Source organism: Carcharodon carcharias, chromosome 18 (assembly GCF_017639515.1).
Source record: "Carcharodon carcharias isolate sCarCar2 chromosome 18, sCarCar2.pri, whole genome shotgun sequence".
Taxonomy (NCBI): Eukaryota; Metazoa; Chordata; class Chondrichthyes; order Lamniformes; family Lamnidae; genus Carcharodon; species Carcharodon carcharias.
In genome coordinates, this window is record NC_054484.1 from 106530679 (window position 1) to 106547961 (window position 17283).

At 42.2% G+C, this 17283-nt stretch overlaps 1 protein-coding gene across 1 annotated transcript in view; it reads right to left on the bottom strand.

Annotated features, from left to right (window-relative positions):
* glra2 (glycine receptor, alpha 2) overlaps positions 1-16909 on the bottom strand; it is a 399641-nt gene extending 382732 nt beyond the window's left edge. Inside the window, exons 1-2 of the mRNA XM_041210937.1 lie at positions 16842-16909; positions 15713-15849 (exon numbers count right to left, since the gene is read on the bottom strand). Coding sequence (XP_041066871.1) covers positions 15713-15849; positions 16842-16909 — 205 coding nt within the window. The remainder of the gene's footprint in view (positions 1-15712; positions 15850-16841) is intronic.
* Between the last annotated feature and the right edge of the window lie 374 nt (positions 16910-17283).

Genomic DNA, 17283 nt, shown 5'->3' on the forward strand with positions numbered 1-17283 from the left:
GAACAAGAGTTAAAATATCCTGGGCCTAGTGCTCCTGAAGTCAGGACATTTTTCCCCTTGCCTCAACCCACGTCCACCTGATTGACATCCAGAATTAAAATAGAGGCTTAATTTTCTCTAGTAACGCCTCAGAACAAAAACCTCTCACCTCTGGGAATTGCCCTTGTAAATCTCTTCTACAGCTTCTGTATGGCCCTGCCATCCCTCCTTAAGCAGGTTGGTCAAAACTGGACAGAGGAGAGGAGACTTTCTGTTCTGGTTTTCCCAGCACTTGCTAGGAAGCCACACTTGAAAACTAGCTTGTAATTTTCTATCCTCTATTTTTAATAGGTGAAAAATCATGGGTTGGGTATGTCATTTCTTAATATACTAGGAACTCCAAAATGAGTTAACTAACAATTTGTTCAGGTTTAACAGCACCTCCTCACATTTGTATTCTATGGCCCAATTTAAAAAGCCAAGGATCTCATGTATGGTTTTTAAATTTTTATCAGCTTTTCTTTCCACTCTTAAAGATTCATGCATCTGAAGCATTTTGTCCCTGTACCTTTCTTTTAAAGTTTTACTTATTTAGAGAATATTTACTTAGTCTTCCTCACAAGATGCATCATCTCACATTCCCTGGCATTAGATTCCATCCATCTATCTGCTTAATCTATGAGCACACATCCTCCTGATATTGCTTACAGACCTCTTTAATGTAACTATGCTCCTTATTTTTGCAATGTTTTCAAATTCTGATATTGATATCGTTTTGGAGAGCTGGTGCAGACATGATGGGCTGAATGGCCCCCTTCTGTACCATTAAGATTCTGTGACTCTGTGTTCCTAAACTTAAGTCCAGATCATCTAAAATAAGAGCAAAAACATCCCTGGAGGACTCTGACATCCCTCCAGTCTGGAAATAGGCTTAAATAATTATTCTCCATTTTCTACCTTTAGCCAACTCTCCATTTTTCCATAATAACTTTGATGCAGTCATTTTATCAACAAGTTTCATTTGTGGCACTTTATAAATGGTTTTTGAAAGTCCATAAAGACTGCATTTTCTTTGTCAATACATGCTGTTCTTTCTTCAAAATGCTCTGTTGAATTTGTCAGGTATAATTTACACAGAATTGCCCAGAATGCACAGTGCAGGAGCAGGGCATTTGACTGATCCATGCCAGAGTTTATGCGCCACATGGATTTTCTTCGCCACCTCTTCGTATAACCCAAACAGCATAACAGATTATTCCTTTCTCTCTCATGTGATTATTCATCATCCCCTTAAATCCTTTTGCAAATCATTCTTCGCTGCCCTTAACTTACCCGTCTATTTAGGAAGTGCTAATTTTAACCCTGTATTTTGGAATCCCAATGATGATTCACCATTAATGTTAAGCTGGCTATGGTGTGTAGTTATCCAGTTTATTTCTTGCTGCTTGTGTGGGGATGTTACACTAGTTGTTTGGCATGGCTTTCGTGTCCGAAGCTGTTTGAAAGACTGAAAAAGAAACAGAAAATGCTGGAAACACGCAGCAGATCAGGCGGCATCTGTGGAGAAAGAAACAGAGGCCGTGGTTTTCTGGTACCACCCGCGGTGAGACTGGAAATTCCTGCCCAAAGTCAATGGACGTTCGGCTGCCTCTCCGAATTTTCCATCTCACCCACGATAGCGGTGGGAATGGAAAATCCCAGCCAGGGCTAACATTGCAGGTGGATGACCTTTCATCAGAACTGAAGGAAGTTGGAAAGGGCTGGGGATGGGAGGAACAAAAAGGAAGCTCTGTGATAGTGTGTAATCACAGAATCACACAGTGCAGAAGAGGCCCTTCAGCCCATCGAGTCTGCATCGACACGTGAGAAACACCAGACCTACCTACCTAATCCCATTGACCAGCCCTTGGCCCATAGCCTTGAATGTTATGATGTGCCAAGTGCTCACCCAGGTACTTTTTAAAAGATGTGAGGCAACCCGCCTCCACCACCCTCCCAGGCAGCACATTCCAGACCGTCACCACCCTCTGGGTAAAAAGGTTTTTCCTCACATCCGCCCTAAACCTCCTGCCCCTCACCTTGAACTTATGTCCCCTCGTGACTGACCCTTCAACTAAGGGGAACAGCTGCTCCCTTTACACCATGTCCATGCCCCCCATAATCTTGTACACCTCGATCAGGTCGCCCCTCAGTCTTCTCTGCTCCAACCAAAACAACCCAAGTCAATCCAACTCTCTTCATAACTTAAATGTTTCATCCCAGGCAACATCCTGGTGAATCTCCTCTGCACCCCCTCCAGTGTAATCACATCCTTCCTATAATGTAGGCGACCAGAACTGCACACAGTACTCCAGCTGTGGCCTCACCAAGGTTCTATACAACTTCAACATGACCTCCCTACTTTTGTAATCTATGCCTTGATTGATGAAGGCAAGTGTCCCATATGCTTTTTTCACCATCCCACTAACATGCCCCTCCATCCTCAGAGATCTATGGACACGCACGCCAACGTCCCTTTGTTCCTCAGAACTTCCTAGTGCCATGCCTGTAATACAGGAAAGATATAATTTTAAAAAAGATTAGTAGTGCAAGGCAAAATCCATTACCACTCCCTTATGCACGATTATCTCTTTTTTCATTTTTTTCCCTGTCTTCTACACTATCAGAGACCATCCCTTGTTCTCTTTTGTCCTCTCTCCCCTTACCCTGTCTCTGTACTTGCTTAAAACTTATTTTATCTCTAACTCTTTCCAATTCTGATGAAAGGTCATCAACCTCAAACATTAAATTAGTTTCTCTCTCTGCATGTCCTGGCTGACACGCTGAGTATTTCCAGCATTTTCTGTTTTCATCCCAGATTTCCAACTTCTGCCGCAATTTACTTTAGCATTAACGATGGAAAAACTTGTCAGAGCCTCAGCCATTTCCTTCTAATGCCTCACTGCATTTCTAGGATGCAAGTCACCAAAGATCTTTTTTTTAATTCATCCATGGGATTTGGGCTACACTGACAAAAATCAGCATTTATTACCCATCCTAATTGCCCTTGAAAACATAGTGCTGAGTCGCTTACTTCTGTTGCTGCAGTCTGTGTGGTGAAGGTACACCCACAGTGCTGTGTGATAATGAGTCACTTGTTACAGTTTACCCAGCCTCTGATCTGCTTTGGTAGCTGCAGTATTAATGTGGCTGGTCAAGTTAAATTTCAGGTCAATGGTTATACCCCCACAGCACAGTGGCCCAGTGGTTAGTGCTGCTCCCTCACAGCTCCAGGGACAGTGGTTTGATCCCGACCTCGGGTATCTGTCTGTGTGCAGTTTGCACGTTCTCCCCGTGTCTGTGCGGGTTTCCGGTGGGTGCTCTGGGTTTCCCCCCACTGTCCGAGGATGTGCTGGTTAGCTGGATAGGCTACGGTAATTTGTGCCCCAGTGTGTGACCTATGGTGAACTGGTGTCCCATCCTGGGTGTACCCTGCCTAGTGCCCATTGCCTGTCAGGATCGGTCTCTGACTCCCCTTGACACTGAGTTGGATGAAGTGGTCCTGGAAAAGTGAGTGAGTGGTTACCCCACCCCCGCACCCCCCTCCCCAAGATGTTGATGGTGGGGGATTTGGTGATGATAATGCCGTTGAATGTCAAGGAGAATTTGTTAAACTCCCTTCTGTTAGAGATGGTTATTGCATAGTACTTGTGTGGCACAAGGGTTACCCTGTCCCTTACCAGCCCAAGCTGGTCTTGTTGCACACAGGTACTGACTGCTTCATTAACTGAAGAGTTGCAAATGGAACAGAACCCTATGCAATCAGCACTGAACATCCCCACTTCTGACCTTATGATGGAGGAAAGGCAATAAAGCAGCTGAAGATGGTTAGGCTTAAGCCCTGAGGAACTCCTGCAGTGATGTTCTGGGGCCAAGATGGTCAGCTTCCAATAACCACGATTATATTCCATTGTGTTAGGCATGGCTTCAACTAGCGAAGCATTTTTCATGATTTCTATTGATTTCAATTTTCAAGGGCTCCTTGATTTGATTGAGTGCTGGCTTGATTTCTAGAGCAGGCACTCTCACCTTCCCTCTGGAATATAGCTCTGTTTTTCTATGATTAGGCCTAGGCTGTAATGAAGCCTGGAGTCAGGTAGTCCTGCTGGAATCTATACTGAGCATTGGTGAGTAACTTATTAGTGGTCGTTTGGTAGTACAGAACTTGAGTATTGCTGAAAAAGACATTTTGTTGAAGCTTTTCATCTTGCACTCATCAGGACAATTTCAAGAACACCAATGTCAGGGGAAGCAACAACTTTATACTGTACAAGCAGAGTGTGCTGATTGGTTGGCAAGTGGACTCTGATTGATCAAGGTGCTGCCATGGAGAATGTACCAGTTAATGATGACTGACAGTTAACTGTTAAGCATTGTTTGAAACTTAAACCAGGCAGCTTGATCCTGATTGGTCAAGGCATTGCCCTGAGAAATTAACCAGCAAATGGCTATCATTTATTTTGTTTAGCTGAAACAGATGCAATATGTGTATATGTTCTTTCTGACTACAAGTAATTCTTTCGTGAGTAAGTATTGCTTAATATCACTGTCGATGACACTTTCCATCATTTTGCAAATGATTAAGAGGATGATCTTGGGATGGGAATAGGCAAAGTTGGATTTGCTCTGCTTTTTTGTGGACAGGACATACCTAGACAATTTTCCACTTTGTCGAGTAGATGCCAGTGTTGTAAATGTACTGGAAATGCTTAGTTAGAGACACGGCTATTTATGGAGCACAAGTTTTCGACACTACAACTGGGATGTTGTCAGGGCACAAAACTTATGTTATATTCAGTGCAGTTAGTTGTTTCTTGATATTGTTATGAATACCTGGTCCATATGTTTTAGAAAAATAATTTTAGTTTTAGGCATTAAAGTTTAACTGTAGAAAATGGAATCATTGCAATTAAAGCAAACTTGGAGACAATCACACTTAAAGGTTGGGGCAATGTTGACTTTAGAGGTTAACAGCTAGAAAGGTAAGATCATAAAAAGGCAGGTGGGCTTACTTAGCTAAAGAACTGGAGACATGATGTCTGCAATGCTTGCAAGAACAATGGCAGTCCTAAGAGATTCTTTGTTTTGGGAGGCAGACCTAAATTATTTTTAAATCATTCAATAAACCCTGAAAGGTTATAAAACCCATTTACTCCATCAGATCAATGAAATTGTAAATGATGGATAATTAATCTAAAGATCAGTATGAGGGCAGCCCAGAGCAGGCTATGTCATTATGGAGATTGGTGGAGCTTAGGGACATTCTCTGGTTTCAATTTATTTAGGTGTTTGTTGAGAGAGTTAATTGCAGTTTGGACCTGATGCAGTTTGCAGCTCACTGAGAGAAGTTAGCCAATGTGAATGACAGATAGATACTGTAAGCACCGTAAAACATTAAGTTTATCATTGACCATGTGGAGTGAGGGTGAGGCTTAATTTCAGTTTGAATCTTGTGAGGGAACAGAAGCTGGAAGATTGGTGCAAGAATCTACAGTGGGCTTCACAGTGTCTTATTGCAAAAGAAAGTAATTAGCTAAATTAGCTGGGAAGAATTAAAAGTAACCACAACAAGGGGCTGGGGCATTCACAGTCAAGAGATGATAAATGAAAGTTTTACCCCGAGAATAGCTGGAGCTGAAGAGAATTTTCCAGAGTGGTCTGGCATACTTATGGGTGGTCTCTACCGAAGTAAGTAACTTTAAGAATGATGTGTTTTAAGAGAATTCTTGGTGGAAGTAAGAAGTAAACCTGAGTGCATAACATGTAGTTATAAGCTATTGTGTTAACTTAATCGCTTTGTTCAATTCTTTTGTACACAAAAATGTTTTATTTTCTGATATCTTGTGGCGTAGTTCTATTGGTTAAAAGGAGGTATTCAAATATACTTTTAAATGTTAATGGTCCTTAGCCAGATCCTAACAACATCACATGCCATGATTCAAATTTACTGGAGACTGACATGTGTCAACGAGCTGCCTCTTTAAACAGTACATTCTGTGCCCTTGCTATCCTCAGTGCTTCTTTCAAATGGCACTCAACATGGAGGAGGACTTATTCATCAGTTGAGGGAGGATGGTAGATTGTAATCAGCAGGATACTGCGGCATGCTGGTTAATGACCTGGGGACATGAGTTCAAATCCCACCACAGCAGATGGGAATTTGAATTCAGTTAATTAAATAATTCTGGAATAAAAAGCTAGTATCAGTAATAGTGACTATGAAACTAGCGGATTGACATTAAAAAAAACCCATCGGATTCACTAATGTCTTTAAGGGAAGAAAAGCTGCTGCCTTTACCCATTCTGGACCATATGTGGCTCTAGAAACCTCTCCAATGAAACACTGAAATTGCTTAGCAAGCCACTCAGTTGTACCAACTGGTATGTTTGCAGCTGTTCCAGGAGGTGCTCATCACTACCTTCTCAAGGGCAATTAAGGATGAGTAATAAATGCTGGCCTTTGAATGAAAGAAAGATTCCTGACCTATGTTTGACCTGATGCCATGATACTTTGTGGGGTCTAGCATCCAGAGTCAATTTTCAGGACTCCCAAGGCCACTCTCTTTGGACTGTGTACCACAATGATCTCTTGACTGAAACTTCCCTGTTGTTTGCCCATTGTCTTTTTTGCTTTTATTTTCTGTTTCTCTTGGCTAGTTACATCCTTACCTCACTGCCATTTGCTTTCTTCTAGTCAGGTGCCTCTCTTTTTCAATTTATAGTTGAAACTAATTATATTATGATTGATATTTCCTAGCTGTTCCCCTACTGTCAAATTACCCAATGGTCTAACTTCATTTCCTGTAACTAGATCCAGAACTGTCTCATTCCAGCTAAAAACAACGGATTAAGAAAGCAATCCCCAGCAGATTGAAAAATCCTTCTCCCCCTTTGTCCTTTCAATCACTTTTACTCTTTTATATCTGAAATTGAATCTCATCATTAATATTATTTTTGCTTATTCCTCTACCTATCCTATTTCCTACAGTTTGGTCATCCCTAATAAACTCGCAATAGAGTTTGCCTCTAAAGTTGTCTTCTGAAGTTTTAATTTTAACCAAATAAATTAATAAATTACACTGGTTTCATTTGTAATCATGCATCTGCTATAAAACCACTGTCCCTTGCCCTAAACTTCTTTACGGTGACTTCATAGGCAATATTATTGGACATTCATAATACTGCATAATCTATTGTAATACTAGAATGCATGATATCCTAAAACTGTCAAATTAGAATGGATCATAGGCTGTCTGCAGAATATTTTGAAAGCTATGGTTCCTCTTTAATATATTGTATGGGTATCTGGAGAGAATAGGTTTCAAGGGAATAGCATGTAGACCACCATCATTCTTGCATTACCATCAAGTACTCTTATGAATATTTGTACTGGAAATAAAAATTTAATTATACATCAAGAAAGAGGAAACATAGCCACATGAAGTCAGCCCCTTCTGCCCACCCCAACCTTCAACCATAAGACTGATGCCATTATCTTACTGCTTCACTCATTAACAGTGATCATTTTTGGTTGTGTTGTCATAGAGTCATAGGATGGTTACAGCACAGAAGGAGGCCATTCAACCCGTCATGTCAGTGCTGACTCTCTGCAAGCAAAGTTCACCTAGTGTCACTCCCCCACCTTTTCCCCATAGCCCTGCAATTTTTTCCACTTCAGATAATTATCCAATTCTCTTCTGAAAGCCTTGATTGAATCTGGCGCCATCACATTCTCAGACATTGAGTTCCAGATGCCTGTCACTTTAAATCAGTGTCCTCTAGTTCTTGAACGTTCAACCAAAAGAAACATTTATCCCTATCTACTCTGTCCAGTCCCATCATGACTTTGAATACACCTATCAAATCTCTTCTCAACCTCCTCTCCACTAGCCTAGCTCATCCAATCTATCTACATAACTGAAGTTCCTCATCATTGGAACCATTGTTTTGAATCTTTTCTGCACTCTCTCTAATGTCTTCACATCTTTCCTAAAGTATGGTGCCCAGAACTAGATGCAAAACTCCGGTTGATGCCAAACCTGTGTTTTATATAGAGTTATCATAACTTCCTTGCTTTTGCACCCTATGTCCCTTTTTTTTTATAAAGCCCAGAATCCTGCATGCTTTTTAATCGTGGTCTCAACCTGTCTTGCGAACGTCAATGATTTGTGTACATATATACCCAGGCCCCTCTGCTCCTACACGGTCTTTAGAATTGCCCCCTTTACTTTATATTGCTTTTCCCCATTCATCTTCTACAAAAATGAATCACTTAACAATTCTCTGCATTAAATTTCATCTGCCGCTCATTTGTGGATTCCACCAATCTGTCTCTCGATGTCCTTTTAAAGTTTGACACTATCCTCCTCACAGTTCAAAATATTTCCAAGGTTTGCGTCATCTGCAAATTTTGAAATTGTGCCTGTACACCAAAGTCAAGGTCATTAATATATATCAAAAAGAGTAGAGGCCTAATGTAAAACTTCCTCTAGTCTGAAAAACAGCTGGCCATCGCTACCCTGTTTCCTGTCATTCAGCTAATTTTGTATCCATGCTGCTGCTGTCCCTTTTATTCCATGGGCTCTAACTTTGCTCACAAGCCTTTTGTGTGTCACTTTATCAAATACCTTTGTAAGTCTATATTCTGACAACTTTCTTTCTGGTCCCAATACAATGTTACTTATATAGTTAAATAGCTAATCATAAAAAAGTAGGAAAGCTATTACATCAACCATTTCATATTTGGAAATACATGAAATACATTTGCAAAACAATCACCGGAATGTCAACAACCATTTCCAGAAGAACCTTTTTGAAAATGTTCCCCTCTAATGTGAATCACACAAGTGTAAGCATTTTGTTGCGAATGTTGAAGAGACTCTGCAATTATTATTCTTAAACAAAAGATCTCTCCTTGCCTTCTAACTTATAGATTCATAGACGTCTACAGCACAGAAGGAGGCCATTTGGCCCAACATGTCTGTGCTGGTCCATCAAGATCTGACTATACTAATCCCATTTTCCAGCCTTTGGCCCATAGCCCTGGAGGCTATAGCAACGCAAGTGAATATCTAAATACTCCTTAAATGTTACCAGAGTTCTTGACTCAACCATCCTTTCAGGCAGTGAGTTCCAGACTCCCACCACCTTCTAGGTGAAAAACATTCTCCTCAGCTCCCCTCTTAGCCTTCTACCTCTTACCTTAAATCTATGCCCCCTGGTTATTGAACCCCCTACTAATGGAAAAAGTGCTGTCCTATCTACCCTATCTATGCCCCTCACAATCTTATCCACCTCTATCATGTCCCCTCTCAACCTTCGCTGCTCTAAGGAAAACAACCCCAGCCTATCCAATCTTTCCTCATAGCTCAGACCCTCCAGCCCAGGCAGCATCCTGGTAAATCTCCTCTGCACCCTCTCCAGGGCAATCACATCCTTCCTATAATGTGGTGACCAGAACTGCACACAGTACTCCAATTGTGGCCTAACCAACATTTTACACAGTTCCAGCATAACCTCCCTGCTCTTGTATTCCATGCCTCAGCTAATAAAAGCAAGTATCCCATATGCCTTCTTAACCACCTTATCTACCTGTCCTGCTACCTTCAGGGATCTATGGATATGCACACCAAGGTCCCTCTGATCTTCAGTACTTTCCAGGGTCCTACCATTCATAGTGTAATCCCTTGCCTTGTTAGCCCTCCCCAAGTGCATTACCTCACACTTTTCCAGGTTGAATTCCATTTGCCACTGCTCTGCCCACCTGACCAGTCCATTAATATCCTCCTGTGGTTTACGGCTATCTTCCTCACTATTTACCACCATACCAATTTTTGTGTCATCCACAAACTTCTTGATCATACCACGTACATTTAAGCCCAAATCATTTAATTACACCACAAACAGCAAGGGCCCCAGCACCGAGCCCTGCAAAACCACACTGAAAACAAAGTTCCAATCATAGAAACATCCCTCTACCATCACCCTCTGCTTCCTGCCTCTCAGCAAATTTTGGATCCAATGTGCCACTTTGCCTTGGATCCCATGGGCTCTTAATTTCTTGACCAGTCTGTTATGAGGAACCCTATCAAATGTAGACCACATCAAATGCATTACTCTCATCAACATTCCTGGTTACCTCCTCAAATAATTCGATCAAATTTGTCAAGCATGACTTTCCCTTAACAAATCTATGCTGACTATCCCTGATTAATCCGCGTCTCTCCAAGTGAAGATATATTCTGTCTCTCAGAATTCTTCCTAGTAACTTCTCCACCACCGAGGTTAGACTGACCGGCCTGTAATTTCCTGGTCTATCCGTTCCTCCCTTTTTTAATAATGGGACAACATTAGTAGTCCTCCAGTCCTCTGGCACCTCACCTGTGGCCAGAGAGGATTTGAAAATTACTGCTAGGGCCTCTGATATCTCTTCCCTTGCCTCCCTCAACAGCCTGGGAAACATCTCATCCGGGCCTGCAGATTTATCCACTTTTAAGGCCATTGAACCCGCTAGTACGTCCTCTCTCTCTCTATGTTAATTTCCTCTAATATTTCACAGTCCTCCACCCTGATGTCTATATCTGCGTTGTCCTTTTCCATTGTGAAGACGGACACAAAGTATTCATTGAGGACAGACACTTTGAAGTAAACAAATGGAAATCCTTACATTTACAGCCCTTCTTGTTAGATGGATTTAATTTTCATGTCTCTGAAACCCCCTACCTCTGAAACCTGTGTGCCTACTTAATCTGAATTCAAAATCATTTAGCAGCTTATATACATGGTCATGGAGTCACCACTGGGATCATGGACAGATCAGGGAGCTTTCCCAAGAACCTAATTCGATTCAACAAGCAAAGCAAATTTCATTTTTTTTATTCATTGATGGGATGTGAGCGTCACTGACTAGGCCAGCATTTATTGTCCATCTCTAATTGCCCTTGAGAAGGTGGTGGTGAGTTGCTTTCTTGAACCGCTGCAGTCCATGTGGTGTAGGTACATCCACAGTGCTGTTAAGGAAGGAGATCCTGGATTTTGACCCAGTGACAGTGGAGGAACGGCGATATATTTCTAGGTCAGGACGGTGTGTGGCTTGGAGGGGAACTTCCAGGTGGTGGTGTTCCCATGTATCTGTTGCCCTTGTCCATCTAGATGGCAGTGGTCGTGGGTTTGGAAGGTGCTGACTAAGAAGCCTTGGTGAGTTCCTGCACTGCATCTTGTAGATGGTACACACTGCTGCCAGTGTTCGTTGGTGGTGGAGGGAGTGAATGTTTGTGGATGGGTTACCAATCAAGCAGGCTGCTTTGTCTTGGATGGTGTCAAGCTACTTGAGTGTTGTTGGAGCTGCACTCATACATGCGAGTGGAGAGTATTCCATCACACTCCAGACTTGTGCCTTGTAGATAGTGGACAGGCTTTTTGGTAGTGTCAGGAGGTGAGTTACTCACAGCAGGATTCCTAGTCTCTGAAATTCTCTTGTAGCCACAGTATTTATATGGCTAGTCCAGTTCAGTTTCTGGTCAATTGTGACACCCACGATGTTGATAGCGGGGGATTAAACAATGGTAGCACCATTGAATGTCAAGGGGCAATGGTTAGATTCTCTCTTGTTGGAGATGGTCATTGCCTGGCACTTGTGTGGCACGAATGTTACCTGCCACTTGCCAGCCCAAGCATCAATATTGTCCAGGTCTTGCTTCATTTGAACATGGATTGCTTCAGTATCTGAGTCACAAATGGTGCTGAACATTGTGCAATTATCAGCAAACATGCTCACTTCTGACCTTATCATGAAAGGAAGCTGCTGAAGATGGTTGGGCCAAGGACACAACTCTGAGGAACTTCTGCAGTGATGTCCTGAAACTGAGATGATTGATCTCCAACAACCACAACCATCTTCCTTTGTGCTATGTATGACTCCAACCAGCGGAGAGCTGATTTCCATTGACTCCAGCCAAAATGCTAGGACTCCTTGATGCCATTCTCGGTTGAATGTTGCCTTGATGTCAAGGGCAGTCACTCTCACCTCAACTCTGGAGTTCAGCTCTTTTGTCCATGTTTGAACCAAGGCTGTAATGAGGTCAGGAGCTGAGTGATCCTGGCTGAACCAAAACTGAGCAGGCTATTGATAAGCAAGTGCCACTTGATAGCACTTGATGACCCCTTCCATCGCTTTACTGATGATGGTGAGGAGATTGATGCTTCAGTAATTGGCTGGATTTGATTTGTCTTGCTTTTTGCGGACGGGAGATACCTGGTCAATTTTTCACGTTCTTGGGTAGATGCCAGTGTTGTAGCTGTACTGGAACAAATTGGCTATGGGTGCAGCAAGTTCTGGAGCACAAGTCTTTAGTGCTATTGCTGGAATTTTGTCAGGACCCATGGCCTTAGCACTATCCAGTGCCTTCAGTCGTTTCTGGATATCACATAGAGTGAATTGAATTGTCTGAAGACTAGCAGCTGTGATGCTGGGGCCTGCAGGAGAAGGCTGAGATGGATAATACACACTTCTGACTGAAGATTGTTGCAAATGCTTCAGCCATATCTTTTGTACTGCTGTACTGGGCACCCCCCCATCATTTCGGCTGGGGATATTTGTGGAGCCTGCTCCTCCATCGACTTGTTCAATTGTCCACCAACGCTTACAATTGGTGGTGGCAGGACTGCAGAGCTTAGATCTAATCCATTGGTTGTGGAATCGATTAGCTCCATCACATGCTGCTTATGCTGTTTAACATGCACGTAGCCCTGAGTTGTTGACTGCTCATTTTAGGCATGCCTGTTGCTGCTCCTGGCATGCCCTCCTGCACACTTCATTGAACCAGGGTTGATTCCCTGGCTTGGTAGTAATTGTGGTTGAATACAATTCTGCTGCTGCTGATGACCCACAACACCTCATGGATGCCCAGCCTTGATTTGCTAGACCTGTTCAAAATCTATCCCATTTAGCATAGTGGTAGTGCCACACAACACAAGAGGGTATCCTCAATGTGAAGATGAGACTTTGCCTCCGCAAAGAATGTCTGCTATTGTGGCTATTAATCCTTTTCTGGTACTTTATAGACTAGCTTTATTATCTTCCTGAATTTCAATTTTCCTGGCACCTTGGAAAATGGAACCACGTGCTTTTTACTAAAAAAGAGACAAATCTCTCATACTAAATACAAAACAAAGCTGGAAAAATAAGCATGGGAAAAAAAATAATCTTTCTTAATAGATCTTCAAATAAAATAGTACAACAGCATAGTACTCAGAAGAGATAATACATTGGAAATGCATCACAACATAATTACAATTAAAGTGATTTCCTCAACAAACTGACAAAGGGCTGCTGTGTTCATTCTGCTTAAGCTACACATTGACCTTTATAATGGATTACCAATATATCTGTGAAGAGATTTAATCATTTATCTTGCACTATCTTGCATTTATTTCGGCCTCATATGCAGATACCTCAAACATAGTAAGTGCTGGTAGTAACCTTTGGTCAAGAGTTAGGGAGAATTAATAAAGACTTTCATTGGTTAGTAATCTTTTGGTGTTCTTGGTATTAATTATATTCTGTTTCTATGATAAAAAATATCAGAACTATTCACAAGGTTTGGTGACCAGAAAGTGTTGTATTTTAAAGAGATTAGGTATAGAAAACATTCTGCAAATGATAATGGAATAGGTTGACCATGTCAGATTTTGAATAGTTCTGAACCCTCGCACACCACAGTAATTATTAAGTGATATTCAGGATATATCGGGGCCACTCTTCGTGTATGATTAGATTCTGAAGATGAGCAAACTTCTCATTTCTTTCTCCCTGTTCATCAATTAATAGTGAATGACTGACTTACTTTGCTCAGTCTGTACAGTTCCACAGATCTACCATTAACTTTGCTAACATTGTAGAAATATCAATTAATCATCAAAGGAGATTGTGTGTATCAATTTAAGGGAGGGAATTGCCCTGAATGCAAGGCAAATTGCAGATGCTTCTAAGTTTATATCAAAATCCTGTGCCCCACCACATCCACCCTACCCCACATACACATACACATACCCCTTCCCATAGTAGTTGCCCTCTTTCCACAGATGGATGTTGGGGCAGTATTAGTTTTCTTTAAGATACTGAAAAAAGAATAAAGCAAACAACACCCCACAAATCACAATATAAATCAGATATATAAAATTAAGAAGTAGCACAGATCTTGAAAGAGAAAAATATAGTGAAATGATAGATAGTGAACCTCATGCGAATGTTTGGCCCTTATACATAAACAAATATACACATGTGGACTTAAGTGTGGACTGCATCAGCAACCAGGGATTTTGTCTACCTTTCAGCTTCTGCCTTCAATGGGAAGTGCCATAAATCTCTATAGTCGTCATTGATTAAGAAGTTATTCGTAGTCTCGAGCCCTACTCCTCTGCAAAAGATACTGAAATATAAAATATTGATGCCACATGCCGAGTGTTACCTTCTCCACACGCTCTATCCCACAAACACACGGGCATCACGCATTGTTGCGGCCCCCTCCCCTTTCCCACCATCACCACTGTTTCTGGTATCTGAGAATGAACAATGTCAGGTTATCACAAAGCATATGAGGGACCCATGCAAATGTATCTGACATAATCAAAATCACATCTGCATAAATGACAGTGTAAAGCAGCATCCTTCTTAAGGGGCTGTGCAACAGCATCGTCAGTAGCAAATAATTTGGCTTCTGTGCTTTTTTTTTGCCTATTGTGCGTATGTGTGGACTGGGGGAAGGTCAACAGGAGAATTAATTGTCCAAGAACGCTTTCACACCAATAATTCATTATTGAATTCTCGGTATCCAGGCTTAATTACCTCAATGTGTTCCCGGAGGTAATAAACTCTTTGGCTTTCAGTGGTCTGAATGTATATCGATTGCTGGGGTAGCACGACACTGACTGGGCAGACCGAAAGAACCGAGTTCCAGTACTCATTGACCACAGTTGACGGTGTATTAATATTCCAAGAGCATATTAGTGTTCATCAGGTGGAACAATATCTGAAGCGTTCATATGTACACCACACGGTCTACGTTCTAAGCGTATCGTCTGCAAATCAAGCGATCACCGTATTCCCCGTGCAAAATGCTGCCCTCACATTTAATGTTTTTAGTATTGAGAATTCAAAAAAGGGACGGTGTCTTCACATAAATCTATTTCGGCTTTACCACGGATTATATAACTCGGGAGAGAAAAAAAATGAGCTCGGTGCATTATTAAAGGGAAAACGGGCCTCAAAAGGGATACTTCCTCAATTGGAGTGCACAGGAATGGCACATGACTTGTTGGCGTTCGCTTCAATGGTCCTGATTCTGGGCACTCTAAGTGACGGAAGTGTGGAGCAAACGGAAATACTAGAACATGCTTGGAAACCGGGCAGTACCCTCCAATAGATACTTTTTTTTTAATATCCTGAACACCTCAGGGGTCCAATCGGGCTCGTCCTGCAGCCTGTGCGTGTAAATCTTACTGAAGTTGCTGCACTTCAACCGAAGTTGGCGATATGGGTTTACCAAAGTCTGTCAGACAGTGGCTACCTTAAACGCGCTTTAAACACATGTACAATTCCTCACTAAATTCAGAGTGCACTTGAGTTCCCAGAACCGATCTACATAGAAAATGGCCAGATTCCTCCTGCATCGATAATGGCCTATCGCTCCTTTACCTTTAAAATTTGGTCTGATTCTGGCATCGTATCCTGATGTCCTTCCCATCAATTTGTCCAGAAAATCTGAGGGGGACATGGCCTGCGAGACCGGTTTGGCTGAAGACCTAGAGTCATGTTCCTTGGAGAGAGCTAACCTGAAGAAAATACAACCCAGCGTTAGGAGGATCTGCGCTCTTCATTAGCTTCAAGTACAAAGACTTAGCGCTGGATTGTACAGAATCGACAAGTCAGTCAGTCAGTCAGACTGGGAAATATTTGGGGCGCTCTCAACATTTAGAAAGAGGGTCAATGTGCCCTGCACAAATGTCACCAATCGGAAACCGTCCTGATTCTCTTGGTAATTACACATTTTTTTTTCAATGACTAATGTCTGGCTTCAGAGAACGATATATATCAAACAGATCACAATCTCAACGCGTTTCATTTCGCTGAAAGCCATGTTTCCAGAGCTCTTGGATGCAAAAGGAATGCATAAAAAGTCGACCACTAGTAGATCTCAACTATCCAACCTCCCTAACCGCTCCTCCACCCCAAAAAATACACAAATGGAAACTTAATACGAGCAGTCTTCACTCATTGTTAAGAGCTGTGATAGTTTAGTTGAGGAACCATTTATCATTTACACATACCCTGTCCTGCTAACAGGTTAAACCAACCTCAACATCAAACGTCAAGACAAAATGCAATTATCTGTAAAAAGAATCCTGATTATCTGAAAACACTAATGCTTCACATAGCTCCACATTCAGGAAAATCAGTCAGGATTTCAGCAACTTTCACCACCACCTCAATAAGCTGTGTGTGTTGGTGATTAAAAGGGATAGTTTTAGCCCTCCGCTTTAAAAAAAAAGGAAGCAAAATTAAAGCTTTACGTTGGTGTCCTCACGCTGATGGCTTCAGCTACTAGTGTGTTTACAATATCAGGGTTCGATCCGTCACAACAGCCTCTCCCATAGGCTGGCGTTGCATTGTCTACTACAAAGCATCGCTCAGAAAGACCAAGATACATTGGAAGTAATACGTGCTGTGCAATTCCCCATTGTTCCAGCCGCCGACCTGGTTATGCTAATAACCTGCAAAAAAAAACAGCGATACACCGTTCCCCCCAACAAATGCCAAGCCATACCTGAAGTTGCTTGTTTCTAAGATGCACGCAAAGAACGTTGTCAGGATTTTCACAACTGGTCGATTCATTCCGCCAAACTCTTATCTCTCTGTCTGTCTGGTATCGCGGGCAATGTTCTGGAAATAAAGTCCCTCCCCACCCCCCCACCCCCCACCCCACCCCCCCTCCTCCTCCTCCTCCTCCAAAAAAGATAAAGAATCGGTTAATCGCGCACGAAACTCAGATTCAACTGGCAGAAAGTAGAACTGGCTTGATGCAGGCGGGGAAGGAATAATACAGGGCATCAGTCCTCAGTATCATTGTTTAGTGGAAGACTTAGAGATCGAGCTGCTGCTGCGGGGAGTAAAGAGCGTCAGAATGGCATATTTTCCCAAAGCACCTCCGTAAACACGACGTCAGGGAACGGGAGGATTCAAACTTCATGTTACGGTAAACGGGTGAG